General features: G+C 40.3%; 1 protein-coding gene across 1 annotated transcript in view; it reads left to right on the top strand.

Moving 5' to 3' along the window:
- Nucleotides 1-20,254, top strand: part of bbs9 (Bardet-Biedl syndrome 9) — a 160,187-nt gene that overhangs the window by 43,299 nt on the left and 96,634 nt on the right. Inside the window, exons 10-13 of the mRNA XM_017725761.2 lie at nucleotides 3,040-3,221; nucleotides 8,024-8,100; nucleotides 9,875-9,928; nucleotides 10,086-10,188. Coding sequence (XP_017581250.2) covers nucleotides 3,040-3,221; nucleotides 8,024-8,100; nucleotides 9,875-9,928; nucleotides 10,086-10,188 — 416 coding nt within the window. The remainder of the gene's footprint in view (nucleotides 1-3,039; nucleotides 3,222-8,023; nucleotides 8,101-9,874; nucleotides 9,929-10,085; nucleotides 10,189-20,254) is intronic.

Raw genomic sequence — 20,254 nt, 5'->3', positions numbered from 1 at the left:
AATGGAAATGTGTTGTTGGCAAAATTAACTCAGAGTGGTTTGATGTAAAAAGCCTATTTTAGATCAACAGATTTCCTTTACAGTGGTTGAGGTAGCAACCAGCAACCATGTTTCCAAAGAAGATCTTTTTTTATGCAGTGCTTATGATTAAAGACGTTTCATTGGTCAGAATTGTTGTTTATTTGAGCCAATCAAACTGTTACTTTCAATTGTTTACAGCTCATTGAATTGGTTCAAACTTAGAGATGAAAATGCATTTAAGACTTTTAACTGAGCTGGACTTTGGACTAAAGTCCTTTTGCTTTGATTGGCCACTGCATTTGACGCTCTACATTGCGCTTGGTGATGTAAGGCTTGGATGCTCATCCATGGAAACCCATTCCATGAAGCTCTCTACATTGTTCTTGAGCTGATCCGAGGGCCACATGAAGTTTGGAGGTCTGTAGTGATTGATTCTGCAGAAAGTTAGCAACCTCTGTGCACTATGTGCCTCAGCATCCGCTGACCCCGCTGAGTTGACCCATGGCTGAGTTGCTGTCATTCCCGATTGCTTCCACTTTGTTATAATACCACTGACAGTTGACTGTGGAATATTTAGTAATAAATATTAATATCTTAATTTTCAACACTGATTTTCAGATTTTGGACACATTTACTTTAGAAAAATGAGATCTAATTACCTTGTGGCCATGAGGGACAGGGATGCAGTCTCACTTCCTACTCTAAAATATAGGGGTGTGGCTAAAATGAGGCTCCATCTGTGGATACAAACTGTGTCGGTAGTGACATTAAAACACAGACCAGCATTTTTGGAAGTTTTTTTCCAATGAAAAATTAAACTCATGATCAGTCTAAATCTTTCAATTCACTTTAAATGAAATCCAAATGTTTTTTTTTTTAAAAAACATCAGCAAAAAATGTAAACTTAGGGTTTGGCACAGACACCTCCCAATAAAAACTACACTGTAAATGTTGATTTTCTGTACGTTTAGTTCATTACTGTCTCAATTCATGCAGTGCGTTTACATACATTATAACATAATCCTTGTAAATACCTAAAGTCTGAATTCTTAGTTGTTGTTTTTTAATGTTTTAATGTGGGACCACAGAGCGAACTAATTCTGTAGAATGGTCCTTGTACAATTAACCTTCAACTAAGTTTACATGGTCATGACAAGCCTAATGGTGAAAGGGATTTCTTGGGTGAGGAAGCCTTTGAAGTGAAACGCGAGGTCAGCTGTGACCTTCAGCAGTTAAGACAAGTGTAGAGGTCACCAATGTTAGTGAAAAGTAGGGTCTGTAGGGGGTAACATGCTGAGTACAATTGATAAAATTCAGTATCATTATAGTTTCCTTATATTTCATGGCATAACAGTATCAAATGATATGTATATATTTCATAAATGAGAGTTTTAAGATGGCATTATAAACATTTACAGAATAAAAACTTACCATTCATGTAGTTTTATGTGTGTCTATGTTTATGTATTTATTTATTTTGGTGCCTTTTAGCCATGTAAATAGGATGGCCATTAGTCTGTGTCATTTTTGCCATTGATCTACCAATTTAATGTTTTTTGTTTGTTTGTTTGTTTGTTTGTTTTTTTGGTCTGTAGTGCAAAAGTACACATTGCAATGAACTGCCTTTTGGTTATCCATCAGTATAACTAAAACTATAATCTGTATTAATGGTGACTCTAATATCAATAAAGCCTGTGGAAACTTGGGGACCAGGGGCCTCTAGCGTGGGGTGTATGGGGTTTTAACAACAAAAGGAACCCCCTTTACAGGTGCAGCCGCTGTGCTGGGTAACCCTGAGCCAGACTTACAGTCTCACTGGCCTGAAAACTCAGCACCATCTGTTTCCAGTTAGCACCTCTGCTGACCCTGAGCCTGTACAGCACTGTACAGTTTATTCGTGCTCTCTGCCTCTTCACTAACTATACAGCTCTGAGATCAGTGACTCCACCAGTCTTCTCACCTCTAAAAACCTTCACACTCAGAGCCTGTCCTCAAAGCCCCCCACACCTCTTTCTGTCTAAATGAGCAACTCACACCCTCTAGGTCACCAAGCCATCTAGTGTTCTGCTGCACTCACTGTATTTCCCTTTATTTTTGTTCTCACTTTTAAATCCCCAGTGGCTTGTATGCCTTGAAATGCCTTTCTGACACATAGCTTATTAAAATAAATGGACAAATTCTGTCAAAAATGCAGATTAAAAATGTTTGGTCCATACCATATTTGAATTTCTAAGTAAATGGGGGGTGTTACTGAATATATATTATAATTAAATGTTATAATATGTGGGAATATATACCGATCAGGCATAACATTATGACCTTGTTTCTATGCTCATTGTCCATCAGCCCCACTTACTATATAGGTGCACTTTTTAGTTCTACAGTTACAGACCAACAGTTGTAGTCCATCTGTTTCTCTGATACTTTGTTAGCCCCCTTTTACCCTGTTCCTCAGTGGTCAGGACCCCCATGGACCCTCACAGAGTAGGTACTATTTGGGTGGTGGATCATTCTCAGCACTGCAGTAACACTGATACGCTGGTACGAGTGCTGCTGGAGTTTTTAAACACTGTGTCCACTCACTGTCCACTCTATTACACAGTCCTACTTTGCCAGTCCACCTTGTAGATGTAAAGCCAGAGACAATAGCTTATTTGCTGCTGCACAGTTTGTGTTGGTCATCCTATAATCCTTCGTCAGTGGTCACAGGACATTGTTGGCTGGATATTTTTGGTTGGTGGACTATTCTCAGTCCAGCCGTGACACTGATGTGTTTACAAACTCACTGCTGCACTCCAAAAGCACTGCTGTGTCTGTTCCACTAGAAACAAGGAGGTGGTGATAATGTTATGCCTTTAATGTTATACATTAATAACTGTAGAAAATCAAATGAATAAGGTGAAAATGGAAATAAAAACAACAAGGTCAAGGTTTGAAGGTCAAGATGAAATGCTGTAGTTTGGTACTTGCTTTGCTTATCTTTAATGTCCTACTCTGTGTCACTCTGATTGTTTTTAGGGAACTAAAGGGCTTAGTGGTGACCCTGAGTTCAGAGGGTCATCTGCAGTGCTCCTACATGGGCACTGACCCCTCCTTCTTCACTGCACCTAAAGTGGAGGCTAGGGAGGTCAACTATGATGAGGTGGACGCAGAGATGAAGGCTCTGCACAAGGTCATCCGTGAAGCCACCAAGAACCAGGGTAGGTCTAAAACACACTGACAGTAGAAGTGTATATCTTTGAATTCACACAAATTCAGTCCTTTGGGAAACAGTTCATGAAATCCATTCACACAATTCAAATAAATTAATTTGTGATATCATTTTGTAATATTGGTAGATTTAATAATTACAAAAACAAACAAAAAAATAGAAACGCTCTCTGACTTGATATGAAAAAGCCTTTAACTCACCACACATTTCTCACTCGAGCAAATATATTGACACTCATTCCTCATTATGCTGATGCAGAACAAAGACATCTGTAGTCCAAATTGGGTCATAACCCAGAGTTTAAAGAGCTCATATCATGGAAAACTGAGTATTCCTCAGTACCTTAAAATTAAGTTTGTGCGTAACCATTACTAATGTTTTGAAACTTAGCATTCACTCTCCAGTCCATATATAGAAAAATTCTTTGTTTTTGTGATGTAATGGAAAGAACAGCTTAGCCCCGCCCATTCACGCTGAAGTTATAGAGAGTGTTTCAGCCTGGGTTTCTTTTTACTTAGCTCCGCCCATTCACACTGAAGTTATAGTGTTTCAGGCTGGGTTGCTTTTTACTCAGCTCCACCCATTCATACTAAAGTTATAGAGAGTGTTTCAGCCTGGGTTTCTTTTTACTTAGCTCCGCCCATTCACACTGAAGTTATAGTGTTTCAGCCTGGGTTGCTTTTTACTCAGCTCCACCCATTCATACTAAAGTTATAGAGAGTGTTTCAGGCTGGGTTGGTTTTTACTCAGCTCCACCCATTCATACTAAAGTTATAGAGAGTGTTTCAGGCTGGGTTGGTTTTTACTCAGCTCCACCCATTCATACTAAAGTTATAGAGAGTGTTTCAGGCTGGGTTGGTTTTTACGCAGCTCCACCCATTCATACTAAAGTTATAGAGAGTGTTTCAGGCTGGGTTGGTTTTTACTCAGCTCCACCCATTCATACTAAAGTTATAGAGAGTGTTTCAGGCTGGGTTGGTTTTTACTCAGCTCCACCCATTCATACTAAAGATATAGAGAGTGTTTCAGGCTGGGTTGGTTTTTACTCAGCTCCACCCATTCATACTAAAGTTATAGAGAGTGTTTCAGGCTGGGTTGGTTTTTACTCAGCTCCACCCATTCATACTAAAGTTATAGAGAGTGTTTCAGGCTGGGTTGGTTTTTACTCAGCTCCACCCATTCATACTAAAGTTATAGAGAGTGTTTCAGGCTGGGTTGGTTTTTACTCAGCTCCACCCATTCATACTAAAGTTATAGAGAGTGTTTCAGGCTGGGTTGGTTTTTACGCAGCTCCACCCATTCATACTAAAGTTATAGAGAGTGTTTCAGGCTGGGTTGGTTTTTACTCAGCTCCACCCATTCATACTAAAGTTATAGAGAGTGTTTCAGGCTGGGTTGGTTTTTACGCAGCTCCACCCATTCATACTAAAGTTATAGAGAGTGTTTCAGGCTGGGTTGGTTTTTACTCAGCTCCACCCATTCATACTAAAGTTATAGAGAGTGTTTCAGGCTGGGTTGGTTTTTACGCAGCTCCACCCATTCATACTAAAGTTATAGAGAGTGTTTCAGGCTGGGTTGGTTTTTACTCAGCTCCACCCATTCATACTAAAGTTATAGAGAGTGTTTCAGGCTGGGTTGGTTTTTACGCAGCTCCACCCATTCATACTAAAGTTATAGAGAGTGTTTCAGGCTGGGTTGGTTTTTACGCAGCTCCACCCATTCATACTAAAGTTATAGAGAGTGTTTCAGGCTGGGTTGGTTTTTACTCAGCTCCACCCATTCATACTAAAGTTATAGAGAGTGTTTCAGGCTGGGTTGGTTTTTACTCAGCTCCACCCATTCATACTAAAGTTATAGAGAGTGTTTCAGGCTGGGTTGGTTTTTACTCAGCTCCACCCATTCATACTAAAGTTATAGAGAGTGTTTCAGGCTGGGTTGGTTTTTACTCAGCTCCACCCATTCATACTAAAGTTATAGAGAGTGTTTCAGGCTGGGTTGGTTTTTACTCAGCTCCACCCATTCATACTAAAGTTATAGAGAGTGTTTCAGGCTGGGTTGGTTTTTACTCAGCTCCACCCATTCATACTAAAGTTATAGAGAGTGTTTCAGGCTGGGTTGGTTTTTACTCAGCTCCACCCATTCATACTAAAGTTATAGAGAGTGTTTCAGGCTGGGTTGGTTTTTACTCAGCTCCACCCATTCATACTAAAGTTATAGAGAGTGTTTCAGGCTGGGTTGGTTTTTACTCAGCTCCACCCATTCATACTAAAGTTATAGAGAGTGTTTCAGGCTGGGTTGGTTTTTAAATATGTCCCAGTACAACCGGTCAGAATATAGGTCATTTACAGGTACTTACAAGAGAGGTTGGAAAATGGTTATGTAAAAATAAATGATGACTCTTTTTTTCTACTTAAACATTTAACGTGGATCACAGGAAAAAATAAATTAAAATTGATGTTACAGAAACGCTGGTATGCACAGTAGTGTAGTGTACTTTATACAGTATTTTTATAATCAGTTATCACCAATTCTATTGATTATGACATTTATAGCCCTAAATGACAATGTTGTATTATAGACACAAGCTTTTTACTGTTGGCACTGGGCTGGACAATGTTCAGGAAAAGAACTGACAGTTTTTTTTTTTTTTGCATATGATGGCAGCAATTGATCACAAGAAACTTCTGCGACTTAGACTTAAGCCTTTAACATACGTGTTTTCTGTAATAACAATGTTGATGGCAGATTCAAGGCCTGGCGTTGACCTAGTTTAACCCTCAGCAGGGCAGGAGACTGGGGGCTTTGTGGGTAAGAACAGAGCCTCGGTGTCCCGCAGAGGGAGGCGAAGGTGAAAGAAATTCACTCTCCTGTTTTACGAGCACGTGTTGTGAAATGGACATCAGCTATGCGAGGAAGCGGCCAGGACGAGACTTTGTTGCATAAATCAGTGCCGTTATCTGGACTGTTATGGACTGGATGTTTTCATGGTAGTGCCTGGTGCAGTTTGGAGGAGCTGTAATAGATTTGATGATGAAGAAAGAGCCATTATGTTGGAGGGTGTTGGATCTTCTGAATCTGTCTAGCTTTATCACTGCCTCTCTCCCTTCTCTCTCTTTTGCTCTGTCCTCAGTCTCTTTTGTCTCTCGCTCTATTAGTTTCTTTAAATAAAGGTACCAAAAAAAGGGTTCTTTAAAGCGATATCATAATAATGACTTTTGGTCATGTTTCTTTGAAGAACATTTTTTTTTGTAGTTGAAATAAAGTGTAACAAGCCTCCACATAATGTAAAGGTTCTTTACACTTGCTTATTACATGGTTTTTAATTTGTAGGCCTCAGAAACCTAAAGAATGGTCTAGGCCCAATGTTCACAACCTTTAGGGAACCAAAAGTGTTTATTCAGTTGTGTTGCTCCAAGGAGTGCTTTGTGGCACCATTTTAAAGCTTTAAAGCTGATTTTTCTTGTTATTGAATAATCGATTGGACTTTGGTCGTCTTTCATAGTGCACTCAAATCTTAAAATCAGCCTAGAATCGCAACTGACTTTTTCACCCTGCTAGTTAGTGTCTCTGGTCATATTAAGCGTAAAGCATCACATCATATCATTTAAAACAGGGTTTCTCATCCTGTGGGCTAGGGGGCTGTGAAGTACCCTCTAGCCTGTACTCTGGCCTGTACCCAAGGGAGACAGTAGTTCATAGTGGGCTGATAGAGACGTATAAATAAAAACACCACAATCGCAGGCTAATGAAATGTCAGTTTGAGACAACACAGCCTTGGGCACGCTGTGCAGACAGTTAGCCAGAGATGGAGAAGTTTTTTTTACTTGTTCAATGAAAACCTGTCAAACTTTTTTTTTTTTTTTTTTTTGTGGTAGTTCACTCCATTTTGGCACATGTAAAAACTCCACCCGTATTTGAGTCTGCAGCAAATAACTGAACTGGTCTGGCAAAATCTGAGGGTCTTGGTCTGCTTCCAATCAAACACTGTTCAGTTCATTACTGGTGGGAACGCGATTTATGATGAAGCACTGTATATTATCACTATCATCTGCCTGTTTCAATGACTGACACACTACAGACTCTCATTGCTCTCATAAAGTTCCTGCAGCTGTTAGAGATGCGTTTGATTTTTAGCTGAGCATCAGCAACCTGAGTGGTGAAAAAGAAGCCGATATATATACAGTAAGGTTTATCATTATTGTTTATTGTGACGATGCTAATCCAGAGGCTTATTGAGTGGATTGTGGTTCATTTTAAATGAGGTGCTAAAACCCTCAAAACGAAAGAGACATCTCGCCACTCCTGTGGGGAGCCACAAGAGTCTATATAGTGAAAACACAATGAACTGCAGCTCCAAATTACAGTCCACATTACACAGCCCCCCCGGTTAAAAAATAGGTTTATTTCAGTGGTCAGTCTTAACTGATATACTAGCTAAATCACCATATTTATCACAATATTTATCACTAGTGGGAATTTTTTTCTCTTAGGTACGATGATACCAGACTCAAAGACAAGGAGTTTCTGAACTTGTCAGCTGTTTCACTATTCATGAGTTGTCATATCTGAATAATATCATGTTCCATGTTCTCCTCCCACCACCACCATCTCTATTGGCAATGCTCCGCTAAGTCAGAGATTCTCGTTGATACTGTGGCTCACTTTTATGTAACGTTATGGAACAGAAATGCAATATTATTTTTGATGTTTTGTCATGTTGACTTTGAATTTATATCTTTATTATAGAGGCTTCCTATAACGGCTTACTGTCTTCTCTCTCTCTCTCTGCAGACATCATCCCCAAAGCTGAAGCAGAGGATGATCTGACAGTGACAGCCATTGTCTCTTCCAGCCTGGACGATGTCTCGGTACCTTTCCCTTCTATCTTTTAGACACTATTGAACACATCCACACTTGACCTTTTTTATATACATACAGAAAGGGTTCTGTTGATAAGCTTCTATATTGTGAAAAATTACAACTATTGTTGTAAACAGTGCATTCCTAATAGTATAATAAAGCTTGTATAATGGAGCATCTATGCCGCGAGGCAGACCAGCTCAACCACCAGAGTCACCACACGGTCACACTGGTTATGGATGTGGTTACAGTTAATGATTTTTAAAAATTCTAATTTGTCTGACTTCCGGTTTCAACCAAGCAGATAAGAAAAAGAAAAAAACAGAGCAAAAACTTTAAGGCAAGTGGCCGCTCTGACTTCAGGCTGTAAAATGTTGTGGCCAGGGTCATCAGGTAAGGTCTGTCCCTGGCTCCATCCAGTACTTAGATCCAGAACTCCTCCAGTGATTTTGTTGCTGAATGCATTGAAAAGTTCCAGCATCTAGTGTAAAGCCTCCCCAGAGGAGTAGATGCTGTCGCTGCAGCAAATAGGGTGGAATGTCTGCATTAATTCATTTGATTTCAGAAGAAACATTCAGTGAGAAGGTACAACATCTACAAATTTTTGAACATGGGCCTGAAACACTCAACTTTATGTGCCGAGTGCATAGTAAAACATTTGCGCTTTTTGTCCTCATGCATATGTATTTTAGGGAAAGCTGTGGAAAGATCATGCAAAAATATAGGTTAAGATGTTGGAAGTGCACCAAATAAAGCATTCCGTTTGATTTACTACACTCTGAGCAAACTTGCTGTGTCTGTTTTTGTGTTGTTTTTATGCTGCCTTGAGAGACTTCCTTTAACAATAGCAGTAGACCCTGCCAGTAATCAGGGCTGTCAAACTCGACCACTATAAGGGCTGTATGAAAATCTCAGCAAATCCATGGGCCAGATGTCTTTTATTTTATTTTACATTTTGCCATGACCTGAATGGACCACAATATACCAAAACAGCAAAATAGGCACCTAATAATTCTAGAAAAAATAATACTGAATAAAAATAAATAGTTTTAGGTAGTCTTGCCTATATGCTTGAACTAGACACCAGTTATCTCAAAAGATTTTTGTGTAACTGCTGTGCCATAGATTGTTGCAAGGGAAGGAGTCAGAACACGCATTCAGTTGCAGTGCATTGCAGGGGACTGTAGTGTATCTCAGGGTGAAATGGACTAATAAAAATAGAGAATTATTAAGTACACGGGGTGAATAGGACTGTTATGGGCCTGATTTGGCCTACGAACCTTTTGTCTAACACATGGGTGTTACATGGAGACATGAGCCTCAAACACATTCTGAAAGAATATTTGCCCTCAGAATCACACTGTTTAAACTTAAATGTACGTATTTTAGAAGGCTCCATACAAAATATCATGTGATGCGGCTGCCATATGTGCATATGTCCTTTTTTCTGCTATTTTCTCAGCTGGGGGAAAAACTCTCTTTACTGAGGTGTCATTTTCTGTTTTGTTTGTCTTGCTGATGGCTCCATTATTTCATTGCCTTTTGAACTCCGCACCTCATGAATGAGCGGTTAGCAGGCTGGACTACCTGCTACTACCACGTACTGCGGTCACATCAAGGCACATTTTGCTTTTCACATGTGCTCCTATGTACATCCACCCCATAGTATGAAACATCTTAATCGCATTCCCCTTTCTTCAGACATTCTGTGACTTTCAGCAGACTGTGATCAGCACAACACACACAAATATGCTGCACTGATGATGTTCATTCTCTCCTCAGCAAGCCCTTATTCCGGAGATGAATGACATGGCTGTCCCTTCTGTTAAAGTCAAGGTACAGATGTACACACATACATAAACCCCTGTTTGTTCTCTTAATTGTGCTCGTCTTATGCACTGTAGGAAAATCTAATTGAAAACTACAATGGACTTAGAATTGTATTGATGAATTTAACTTAAACATAATAAAACTTTGTTCTCTTTCCTTTCAGATTAAAGTAAGCTGTCGCTCTGCTCTTCAGAGCCCCAAATTGAGTGTATGTGTGCAGCCCCCCCTGGCTGTCACTCAGGACCAGTTTGTGTTGGACTCTCTTGGTATGTACCCCTCTTTCTCTTTTACTTTCTCTCCCTCTCTCTCTAACCTTTGTTTTACAACTCAAGCAGCCTTTAATTATTAAAAAAAGCCCACTGGGTTTACGGCTAGCTTCACATGATGAAACTTTCACAGGGCTTTAGTTGCTAGAATCTTAAAGGGAGCTACATTTCATTGGCTTAGCATTCTTTAAAGCCTTCTACAACTCAGCAACAGCAGATGGACACAAAACAAATATTAGGATGTCAGTAATATAAAACATAGAGGTGCGTGAAATGACACCGATTATACTATCTTGATACTATATCGCTGCTGTCGGAGCAAAACCTTTTATCTCCAAAATGGAAACTTTACAGGAGACGGGAAAAACCTACTTTACTTTTAATGAAAATCAGTGTAACCAGACTTTTATCGAGTCATTTTTGGCCGTTTCTTTTGGTTCATCATGACATTTACACACAATATAAAGGACAACATGTGTTTTCAGATGATATCAAAAACTGGAAAACGACAAAGATGGAGATACGAGATTTTGTTTTGACAGCAGCGCTGTATGAAAATGATCAATGCAGTGCTTTTTATATAGCATATGGACAAAATATACTCAACAGTAAGTATTTTTATATTACCTAGTACTAGGACTAGAGGTGGGAATCTCTTGACACCTTACGATTGAGCTCGATTATGATTCAGAGGCCGGGATGTGATTATAAAACGATACAGGACTTTTTCTCACTTTGTGACAATTTGGTAATTTTAAAGCAAAGTATTTATAATAGTCCACAATGAATTTACTTCCAATATCTCTTATTAATAAATCTCTTATCTCTTATTAATAAATCAAATGGAAGTGATGTGGTAAGTGAACTGGAAGACTCTCATTCACTGCTTTTGTTTGGAGCACATAGACACTGCTGAAATAAGATCCTGTGGCAGTGGATGTCCACGCAGCACGTTACAGCCGTCCTACCCGTTTTCTTTAGTGATTTTATAAGTTCAGGTTTGGTCTCATTGTAGAGAGTAGGTCATTGTGTCAGTATAATATCTTTGAGACAGGACATTTGGAGATGAATGGACTTATTCACATTTGTAAGCGCAGTTGGTTTTCTGGAACGTTAAATGTGCAACGATAGACTCTCAAACACTACAGTTGTGAAGCAGAAGTCGTTTCTCTATCAAATTATCCTGTTCCAGCTTAAATAGTGCTGCATTTATATTCGCTGTCTCAGTCAGAATTTCAGGTGGAACAGAAAATTTCGAACAAGAAGCTGGAGAATGAGAAGCGACTTCAGGCTCGTAAAACAGTCGAACGTTGAGAGACATTTTACAATAAGCTGCTCTACTTTTAAGTTTAACTTTTAAGTTTTAACTTCTAAGTTTCCCAATGGAAAGGGGTGGAAAGCGGCTATAGCTGAGCTAAAGCTTAAAGCAGAACAAAGTGAGTCTGCTCTTTGGTTCATATTTTTAGCCTATACTGAGACATACTGGGCATTAAATGTTGTGGCTCCCAAGGTGGTTTGACTTTTGTTGAAAGGACAAAATGGCTCTTCTAAACATTTGGGTTGTGACTCCTGACCTAACCTGGTTTAATGCTGAGGAAGTTGGTTGGATTTTTTGCTCATCCACCTTTGTTATGTGCCGCCAGAGACTGTCCGGGTGCTGCACTTACCCACTTTCAAGTTCTGCCCTTTGCATTCAACATTTACATTATAAATTAAAATATAGAAAATCGACTTTTGACATTTGTGAATAGATTCAGAATCGTTCACGTCCGCATTGCGATGCATCTAAGAATCAATTTTTTCCCTCACCCCTAGCTAGTACCATGTAATCATGGCGAACGAAATGAGTTTGGCTGTTCAGACGTGGAATAGAAATTTGCCATCTCATTATTTTTAAATGAAGTAATAATTTTAAAATACTGACATCACTTTTAAATATCGCCGTATACATTTTTACTGTTATGCTGTCCAATGCGGTAGTAGTAATCATCTTATCAGGGTGGCATTTGAGATTTCAGGTGAGTGTTTTGTGTTTTGTTATATTATCTGTAATTAACAAGCAAGTAGTTTAGCTAATTTTAGCTGGCCAGTTCGCTATCACTAGATGCTGCATATGAACAGGGAGAAGTGCAGTCTAGTGGTGACCCTGAGTGAGAACCCCACCTTAAGTCTTTTGTGTGAGACTTTCTCACAGCTAGTTTCAGGTGGCAAGGTTCATAAGTACATAAAACACATTCAATTTACAAGTTAGCACAATTCATAATTCACAGTTCGCTAATATTTTGTTGTTCTGGTCATATGAAATTACGACGACGAATTTTATGACGACGGCCTGATCGATAATTTCGCTGTTTATGATTTAGATCCATGAAAGAATCACTAGTCCCTCCTCCATAAGACCTGTGCCTGAAGGCCCAGCTAATGTAGGCCACTTGACCGAATTGAGTTGAACTTCATCTCAGGTTTTTGGACAAAATCATTCAAAAACGTGTCTAGTGTTAACCCCCCCACCCCATGGGCAGTTGCTGTCAGAGGCTGGGTAAGATGGTATGATCCAAGTAAAACAGGTGCACATGGCGGGGCTGTGTTGTGTCACTCAGTGGTGTCCTGATACAAGAGGACAGAGATGGACCGGGGGGCTGATACACTAGAGGCTGCTCTCTTTTGCCAAATGTCATCTCTCCCTCTTTATCTCCTCTTCCATTTGTTTTCTGTGAGTGGACAGAGAAAGACACTCGTGAATGCTTATTATCAGCAGCGTAATAGATCTGACAGATCAAAGGCTAGCCACTAGGAGACAGATTAGCACGTTACATACTCCGTGTGTGCGTGTGTGTGTGTGTGTGTGTGTGTGAGTGCGCATGATGACCTTAGGCAGGAATCGAAATCTAAACGAGCCAGGGCACATACAGAAAGAGTGGGAGAGAGAGACAGGAAGTCTGCCTAGCCCCTTTGATCAAAGTTGCAGGTTAAAGGTTGCTGTTTCTTCAGCATTATCACTGAGAGTGATGATGTCAGAGGAGCGTGGTTGTTTTTAAAGAAAGGATGAGGTGATTCATTTAATAGCTGATGAGCTTGCTTTCTCACCACACAATAGACTGACATGGTGTTATCCTCTTAATGTACAGTCAAATCTACTGGAATGTTCTGCTGTTCAGCCTTTGAGATGGTTTGATATGACACAGGTCATTGCAGGGAAACATGCTGACTCGGCTTTCTTTACAGTGGTGGTGGTGGTGATAGAAACCCGCAGACACTGTGTCTACAAACGTAGCTATTTTATTTGCTATCCGAAACCACCAATGACCCTACACACACAGTTTCTTTTGATTTTTAAAATTTTTTTTATGTTGATGGTAAATATACTATATGGACGATGGTATTGGGACACCTACACATTACACCTACAGCAGTTTTAATGACATCCCATTCTAAATCCATAAGAATTAATATGGAGTTGGTCCTCCTTTGCAGTTATAATAGCTTCCACTGTTCTGGGAAGCTTCTGAGAGTGGTTGTGGGAATTTCTGTCCATTCATCCAGAAGAGCATTTGTGAGGTCAGACTCTGATGTTGGAACCAAGAGGGCTTGGCTCACAATCTCCATTATAATTCATCCCAAAGGTGTTCAAAGGGGTTCAGATCAGGGCTCTGTGTGGGCCAGTTAAGTTCTTCCACACCAAACTCACCCAACCATGACTTCATGGACCTTGCTTCGTGCACAGGGACTCAGTCATGCTGGAACAGAAAAGGCCCTTCCCTAAACTGTTCCCACAAAGTTGGAACCATACAGTTATCCAAAACGACTTACTATGCTGAAGCATTAGGACTTCCCTTCACTGGAACTAAGGGTTTTAGGCCAACCCCTAAAAAAACAACCCCATATCATTATCCCTCCTCCACCAAACTTTAGAGTTGACACAGTGCAGTCAGGCTGATAATGTTCTCCTGGCATTCACCAAACCCAGACTTGTCGATCAGACTGCCAGAGAGAGATTGCTTTCCACTAAATCTCAGCTACAAATTGGATATTCTCATTAGAAATGGCTGGACGCCTCTTGCTCTGTTGCCTGCTTATGTAAATGTACAGTTAGGACCCATCCCTCAGTTCCTCATTTTCACAACAGCATAACAGATTAGTTTCATAGTACTTAGTGGATCGTTCTTTGTAGATACTAAATAGTGTAATAGTTACTGAATATTTCATTGTAGTTATTAAATAGTTATTAGACAGTAAGGGATTTATTGTATTTGGACAAACATCAGTCAGCTTAACTGCATGTCATCCACAAGTGTTGCAGATAATGTGATTAGCTGTTTTTTTTATTTTTACCTTCAAAACAGTTCTACACTGCAGACATTAAGCTTGCTAGCTTGTGAAAATGGGCTTCATTGCCATCTGTCTTTGTCACTTCTCAACCTTTAAAACTTGTTCAGTTGTTTAAAATTAAAATGTCTATCAATCTGCTGAGATGATACCCACCTGAGATGGAGGAGATAAGTGTTTGGCATCCATTAGCTCCCTGCGAGGGCTGTTACCCTGGCCTCTACCGTCCTAAACCATGGGATGGGGAGGGGGTGAGTGAAGTACAAAGCCTCAGACCACTTGCACTTGTCAAAGGAAGACAAAGCCGAGTGCAGGCCAGCGCTTGCAGGAAGGGCAGTAGAGAGCCCATGATGGATTTCTTGCTAATGGATGAGCCTTGTGCTTAGCTTCCAGCGGGTGAACTCTGGAATCAAAGCCAGCACGTTTAACACAGGCAGCTACTCGGTCAAAACGCTCTTTCCAAGAGGCCATTTGGCATCCTGGACTTGCTGGAAGGCTTCTTTGCACCTCATGTACTACATTAGTGAAATGAGCTGTGGAAAGGTGGCGCTGTGTTGTGAAACTGACTTATTGTATTTCGAGTGTAACCGAATTAATGTGGACGCCATCAAATCAGTATCTATTAACAGGATTTTTTTGTTTATGCCGTTCAGACTCAGCACATAGTGGCTGTTTGAATCCTGCCGAGACCTGCTGTAGCTTCTGTTGCTGCTAAGACTCATGTTTTCTCCACAAGACTGATGTTGGCTTCCTATTTCCCAGCTGCTTATTAAAATTTTCTGTTCCACCTTAAATGGAGCAGTTACACGTTACTGCTGCTCTGTTTAAGGTGGAACAGAAAATGAAAATTTCATAGAAATAGTTGGTCGATCTACCAACATAATGGAAACTGTTTTTATTATTACGCATTTAGCATGAAATCTAAGTTGTATTAACATGATGGTTACATGCACCGATCAGGCATAACATTATGACCACTTCCTTGTGTCTACACTTGTTGTCCATTGTATCAGCTCCACTTACTATATAGGTGCACTCTGTAGTTCTACAATTACAGACTGTAGTCCATCTGCTTCCCTGCATACTTTGTTAGCCCACTTTTACCCTGTTCTTCAGTGGTCAGGACCCCCATGGACCCTCACAGAGCAGGTACTATTTGGGTGATGGATCATTCTCAGCACTGCAGTAACACTGACATGGTGGTGGTGTGTTAGTGTATGTTGTGCTGGTCTGAGTGTCACAGTGTCGCTGCTGGACTGAGAATAGTCCACCAACCAAAAATATCCAGCCAACAGCGTCCTGTGGGCAACATCCTGTGACCACTAGATGAAGGACTAGAGGATGACCAACGCAAACTTTGCAGCTGCAGATGAGCTATTGTCTCTGACTTTACATGTACAAGGTGGACTGACAAGGTAGGAGTGTCTAATAGAGTGGACAGCACGATACCAGCACAACACACACTAATACACCACTGCCATGTCAGTGTTATTGCAGTGCTGAGAATGATTCACCACCCAAATAGTACTGTGAGGGTCCATGGGGGTCCTGGCCACTGAAGGACACTGTAAAAGGGGTCTAACAAAGTATGCAGAGAAACAGATGGACTACAGTCTGTAACTGTAGAACTACAAAGTGCATCTATACAGTAAGTGGAGCTGATAAAATAGACAATGAGCGGATAAACAAGGAGGTGGTCATAATGTTATGCCTGATCGGTCTATATGATGAAATGATTATTATATTGTGTATTGTGACATCCTTATGGTGCACCCTGGGCAGATGTAAACTTGTTAAAGTTCATATTTTCATTACTAATTGAGTGTGCTGGAGTACAGAGCCCAAACAACAAAAACTGTCATGGACAAGTGACTCAGACTACACTCTTTTCCCCTGTTCAGAGCTGTTCCTGGGCAGGCCAAAGCAGCGCTCCCAGTTGTAGCAGGGGATAAGGCACTTGCTGAACACGATCCAAAGTAAATACGTTATTAGGTTAAAGAGATGCCAAACCTGGCCAGCGCTTAACACACAGACCTTTCACTCCAACGCCTTCGTCTAAGGTTTCACCTGACCCCAAAATGTCATCCACCAGGGCAGTGCAACCGGCTGAGCCATTAGAACTTGGCTGAGGCTCCTGCTGTTTAATGTGCACTCACTTACTAGAAGTGGTATTAAAGCAGAGAGATGCATTACAATTAGAAGTCATTTGTTTGGCTTGTCTTCTCTTGGCGGTGGCTGCTGCTGCTGCTTTTTAAATAATTTTTATTGTTCTGTTCAGAGATAACTGTGATTTTGTAAAGCCTACCTACGCTAGACTCAGTCTTACGCATGCAATTGTAAAGTTTTGCGGGTCAAATGACGTTTTGTTGATTTTCTAAGTGAAACTAACGTACTATTTCCTTTACATAGAACATGAATCTGCACATTTTAATGCACAGTTACTGGCTGGTAATAGGTGCTATGAATAAAGTACACTTACGAGTCACACTGTTCATTTTTAAGTTTAGGGTTACCCTGCCAGTCTGCAGTGACAGTAGAGGAGGGTAAAGTTCAGTGACCTCACTACTGGGCTTAAGTTACATTTAGGGCATCATACGCCTTCAAAGAGGGGGTATAAGACAATTATTTATCATCACCCACTGCTACCGAGACATTAGCATACTTATAGCGAATTTTTATGCTCGTTATGAAGAAACGACCGTATTACATTGAAACGGCATTAAACTAAGATAATACAAATGTTATCATAATTTTTAACAGAGAAAGTTCTTTGGTCGCTTGTGTAGCTGTCTTGCCGGTTTTTCTTTTTTTCTCACAACACTCCGTTTGGAGTCTCTGAAAAACCTCAGTTTGAAGAGCCATGTGGCCTCAACACTCAAATCGGCACACCCTAACCCTAGATGTGAACACACAAAACAGAGGTCTAAGGGCAAAGTGGTAGGGGCAAGAGGTAAAATGGGACTGGGCCTAAGTGCAAAAGACACGTCAGAACACTGTTTAAGTACAGACTCACCAGCCACTTTATTAGGTAATATTAGGTACCTGTTCAGTTGCTTGTTAACACAAATAGCTAATCAGCCAATCACATGGCCACAACTCAGTGCCTTTAGGCATGTAGAGGTGGTCAAGACAACTTGCTGAAGTGCAAATTGAGCATCAGAACGGGGAAGAAAGGGGATTTAAGTGACTTTGAACATGGCGTGGTTGTTGGTGCCAGACGGGCTGGTCTGAGTATTCCAGAAACTGCTGATCTACTGGGATTTTCACGCACAACCATCTCTAGGGTTTACAGAGAACGGTCCAAAAAAGAGAGAATGTCCAGTGAGCGGTCAGTTGTGTGGACAAAAATGCCTTGTTGATGTGAGAGGTCAGAGGAGAATGGGCAGACTGGTTCCAGATGATAGAAAGACAACAGGAACTCAAATAACCAACCAAAATCTCTGAGGAATATTTCCAACACCTTGTTGAAAGTCTGCCACAAAGAATTAAGGCAGTTCTGAAGGCAAAAGGGGTCCAACCTTTTACTAGTAAGGTGTACCTAATAAAGTGGACGGTTAGTGTATATCTCAACAGTAAGTGTGTTTATACCCGAAAAAGCACCACATAAATACAAATAAATCTAAATGCAGTACAGAAAGGTTAGAAGGATTATTCAGTTTATGATAAGCTTATAAGCTAGACTTCAGAGCAAAGTTTGGTTCCCGGACATCTTCTGGACGACCCTGGCCATCAGATAGATTAACTACAATTAATACTTGGCTGTCACAAGCAGAGGCTTGGAAATGACATATTGACATATGTAAAATCACTGCTTATTGTATTAATATTATTTGTATGTGAAGTCACAAGGTTTTGATATGACAGATGTTTAATGTAAGTACATCTATGTAAGCTTGACTCTAAATCTAAACCTATTCTTTACATCAGGAATCAAAAACACTTTTGCTCTTTCAATTTTAAAAAGGGAAAGAGCAATAAAAATGAAGCATGGAGTTTTGTTAAAAAAACATCAGAACCACTTTGTTTGTCCTCACATTGCAGGCTTTTCTCAGTTTTCCTGGCAAAGTCCTGAAAATGTTTGAAAACAAACACGTACACACACTCCGTTCATCCATTTGTGAACACACAGCGAGTATTGCCTTCAGGCACTTCTCTCAACAAGCTGTCTCTAATGGCTCTTGATCTTTATCTCAAATGTTAAGGCAAGTGTACTTGCTCTACTGTACTGCGACTCCTGGCAGCAGGAAGGGCTCGATTAAATTTCACTTCCGCCAATTCAGGAGATCCAGAAAATGAACTCCTTCATCTCATGTTCCAACCACTTTGCAAACAGCAGTCAGATCTTTGTAGATTCCTTCATACACCATGGTGTGAAAAAGTGGTGGAGACGTGGGATCTGGATGTAGAAAGATGTGGTCATTTTGAAACTTTTTGAGGCGTGTCAGTACAGTTTCAGTGGAACTGTTCATTCAGTTTGTCAGTTTATGAAGCATGTTTTAGCTTATTCAGTTGTGTGTATGTGTATATGTATATGTGTGTGTGTGTGTGTGTGTGTATATATATATATATATATATATATATATATATATATATGTGTGTGTGTGTGTATGTGTGTGTATATATATATATATATATATATATATATATATATATATATATATATATATATATATATATATAAAATGTGTACTTTACTCTGTCCAGTTTAAATGTATGTGTCTCTCAGAGCAGGTACTGTTTGGGTGTTGGTCATCCTTTATCAGTGGTCACAGGACACTGTTGGCTGGATATTTTTGGTTGGCGGACTATTCAGTCCAGCGGTGACACTAAAGTGTATAAAAAGTCCAGCTGCACTACTGTGTCTGATCCAGTTCTACCAGCACAACACACACTAACACACCAGTGTTACTGCAGTACTGAGAATGATCCACCACCCAAATAGTACCTGCTCTGCTCAGTTTCTCAAGTGCAATTGTATGGTGTTATGCCTGATCAGTGTATACACACACACACGTACACATACACAATTTGGATTGTGTCTGCGTGTATAAATTGATACATCAGTACTCGTTAGCATTCATCCACAGGTTTATAACCATATTCTGTATCTTTGTTTTAGGACTAATAATTATCAGTTAACCTCTCAACCATTACATTACATTAATGACTTATTGAGAACAGAAATAAATAATCAGTCAGTTACTCCAACCAAAACAAACATTTTAATGTTTCCGTTCTTGCACATAAGCTTCCTATTATAATTAGAGAAAATGGAAAAAAACTGGTTAATTCTGCTTATGGCCTAAAATTTCCTCCTGTAAAATTGTCTCAAAGTTACCAGTCTATGGATTAAAGCTAAGATCCTGACCCTGCTCCTGAGAAATGACCACGACCCTGTACGATGTCACAGAGCCCAACCTAGACCGACCATAAGTGCTTTTACATGCCCCGCCGGTCAAAGGTCTCCATTCCCCATCAGCCCTTTTCTCCTGAGAGCAACCGCACACAAAGTCCTAACCGGGAGGGAGTCAAACACCCCCCGAAGATGGGGCGTCCACCAGCTTTCTCTGAGCATCAGAATGCCTCCCTTAAGTGCTTCCTTTGTGCAGCGTGTGAAGTGTGTATCAGCTTGGCCATGACCCCTCTCCAAAACACGTCCCAGGGGTGGGCTGCCATGTCAGCAAAGGTCAAGAGAGGTCAGCTGAGATGCCCTTTGGTTTACTCAAGCCCCTCAGGCAGG

The sequence above is a fragment of the Pygocentrus nattereri genome, chromosome 19 (genome assembly GCF_015220715.1).
Source record: "Pygocentrus nattereri isolate fPygNat1 chromosome 19, fPygNat1.pri, whole genome shotgun sequence".
Lineage (NCBI taxonomy): Eukaryota > Metazoa > Chordata > Actinopteri > Characiformes > Serrasalmidae > Pygocentrus > Pygocentrus nattereri.
Note: the sequence above shows the minus strand (reverse complement) of the source record. Positions and strands in the feature narration are given on the sequence as shown.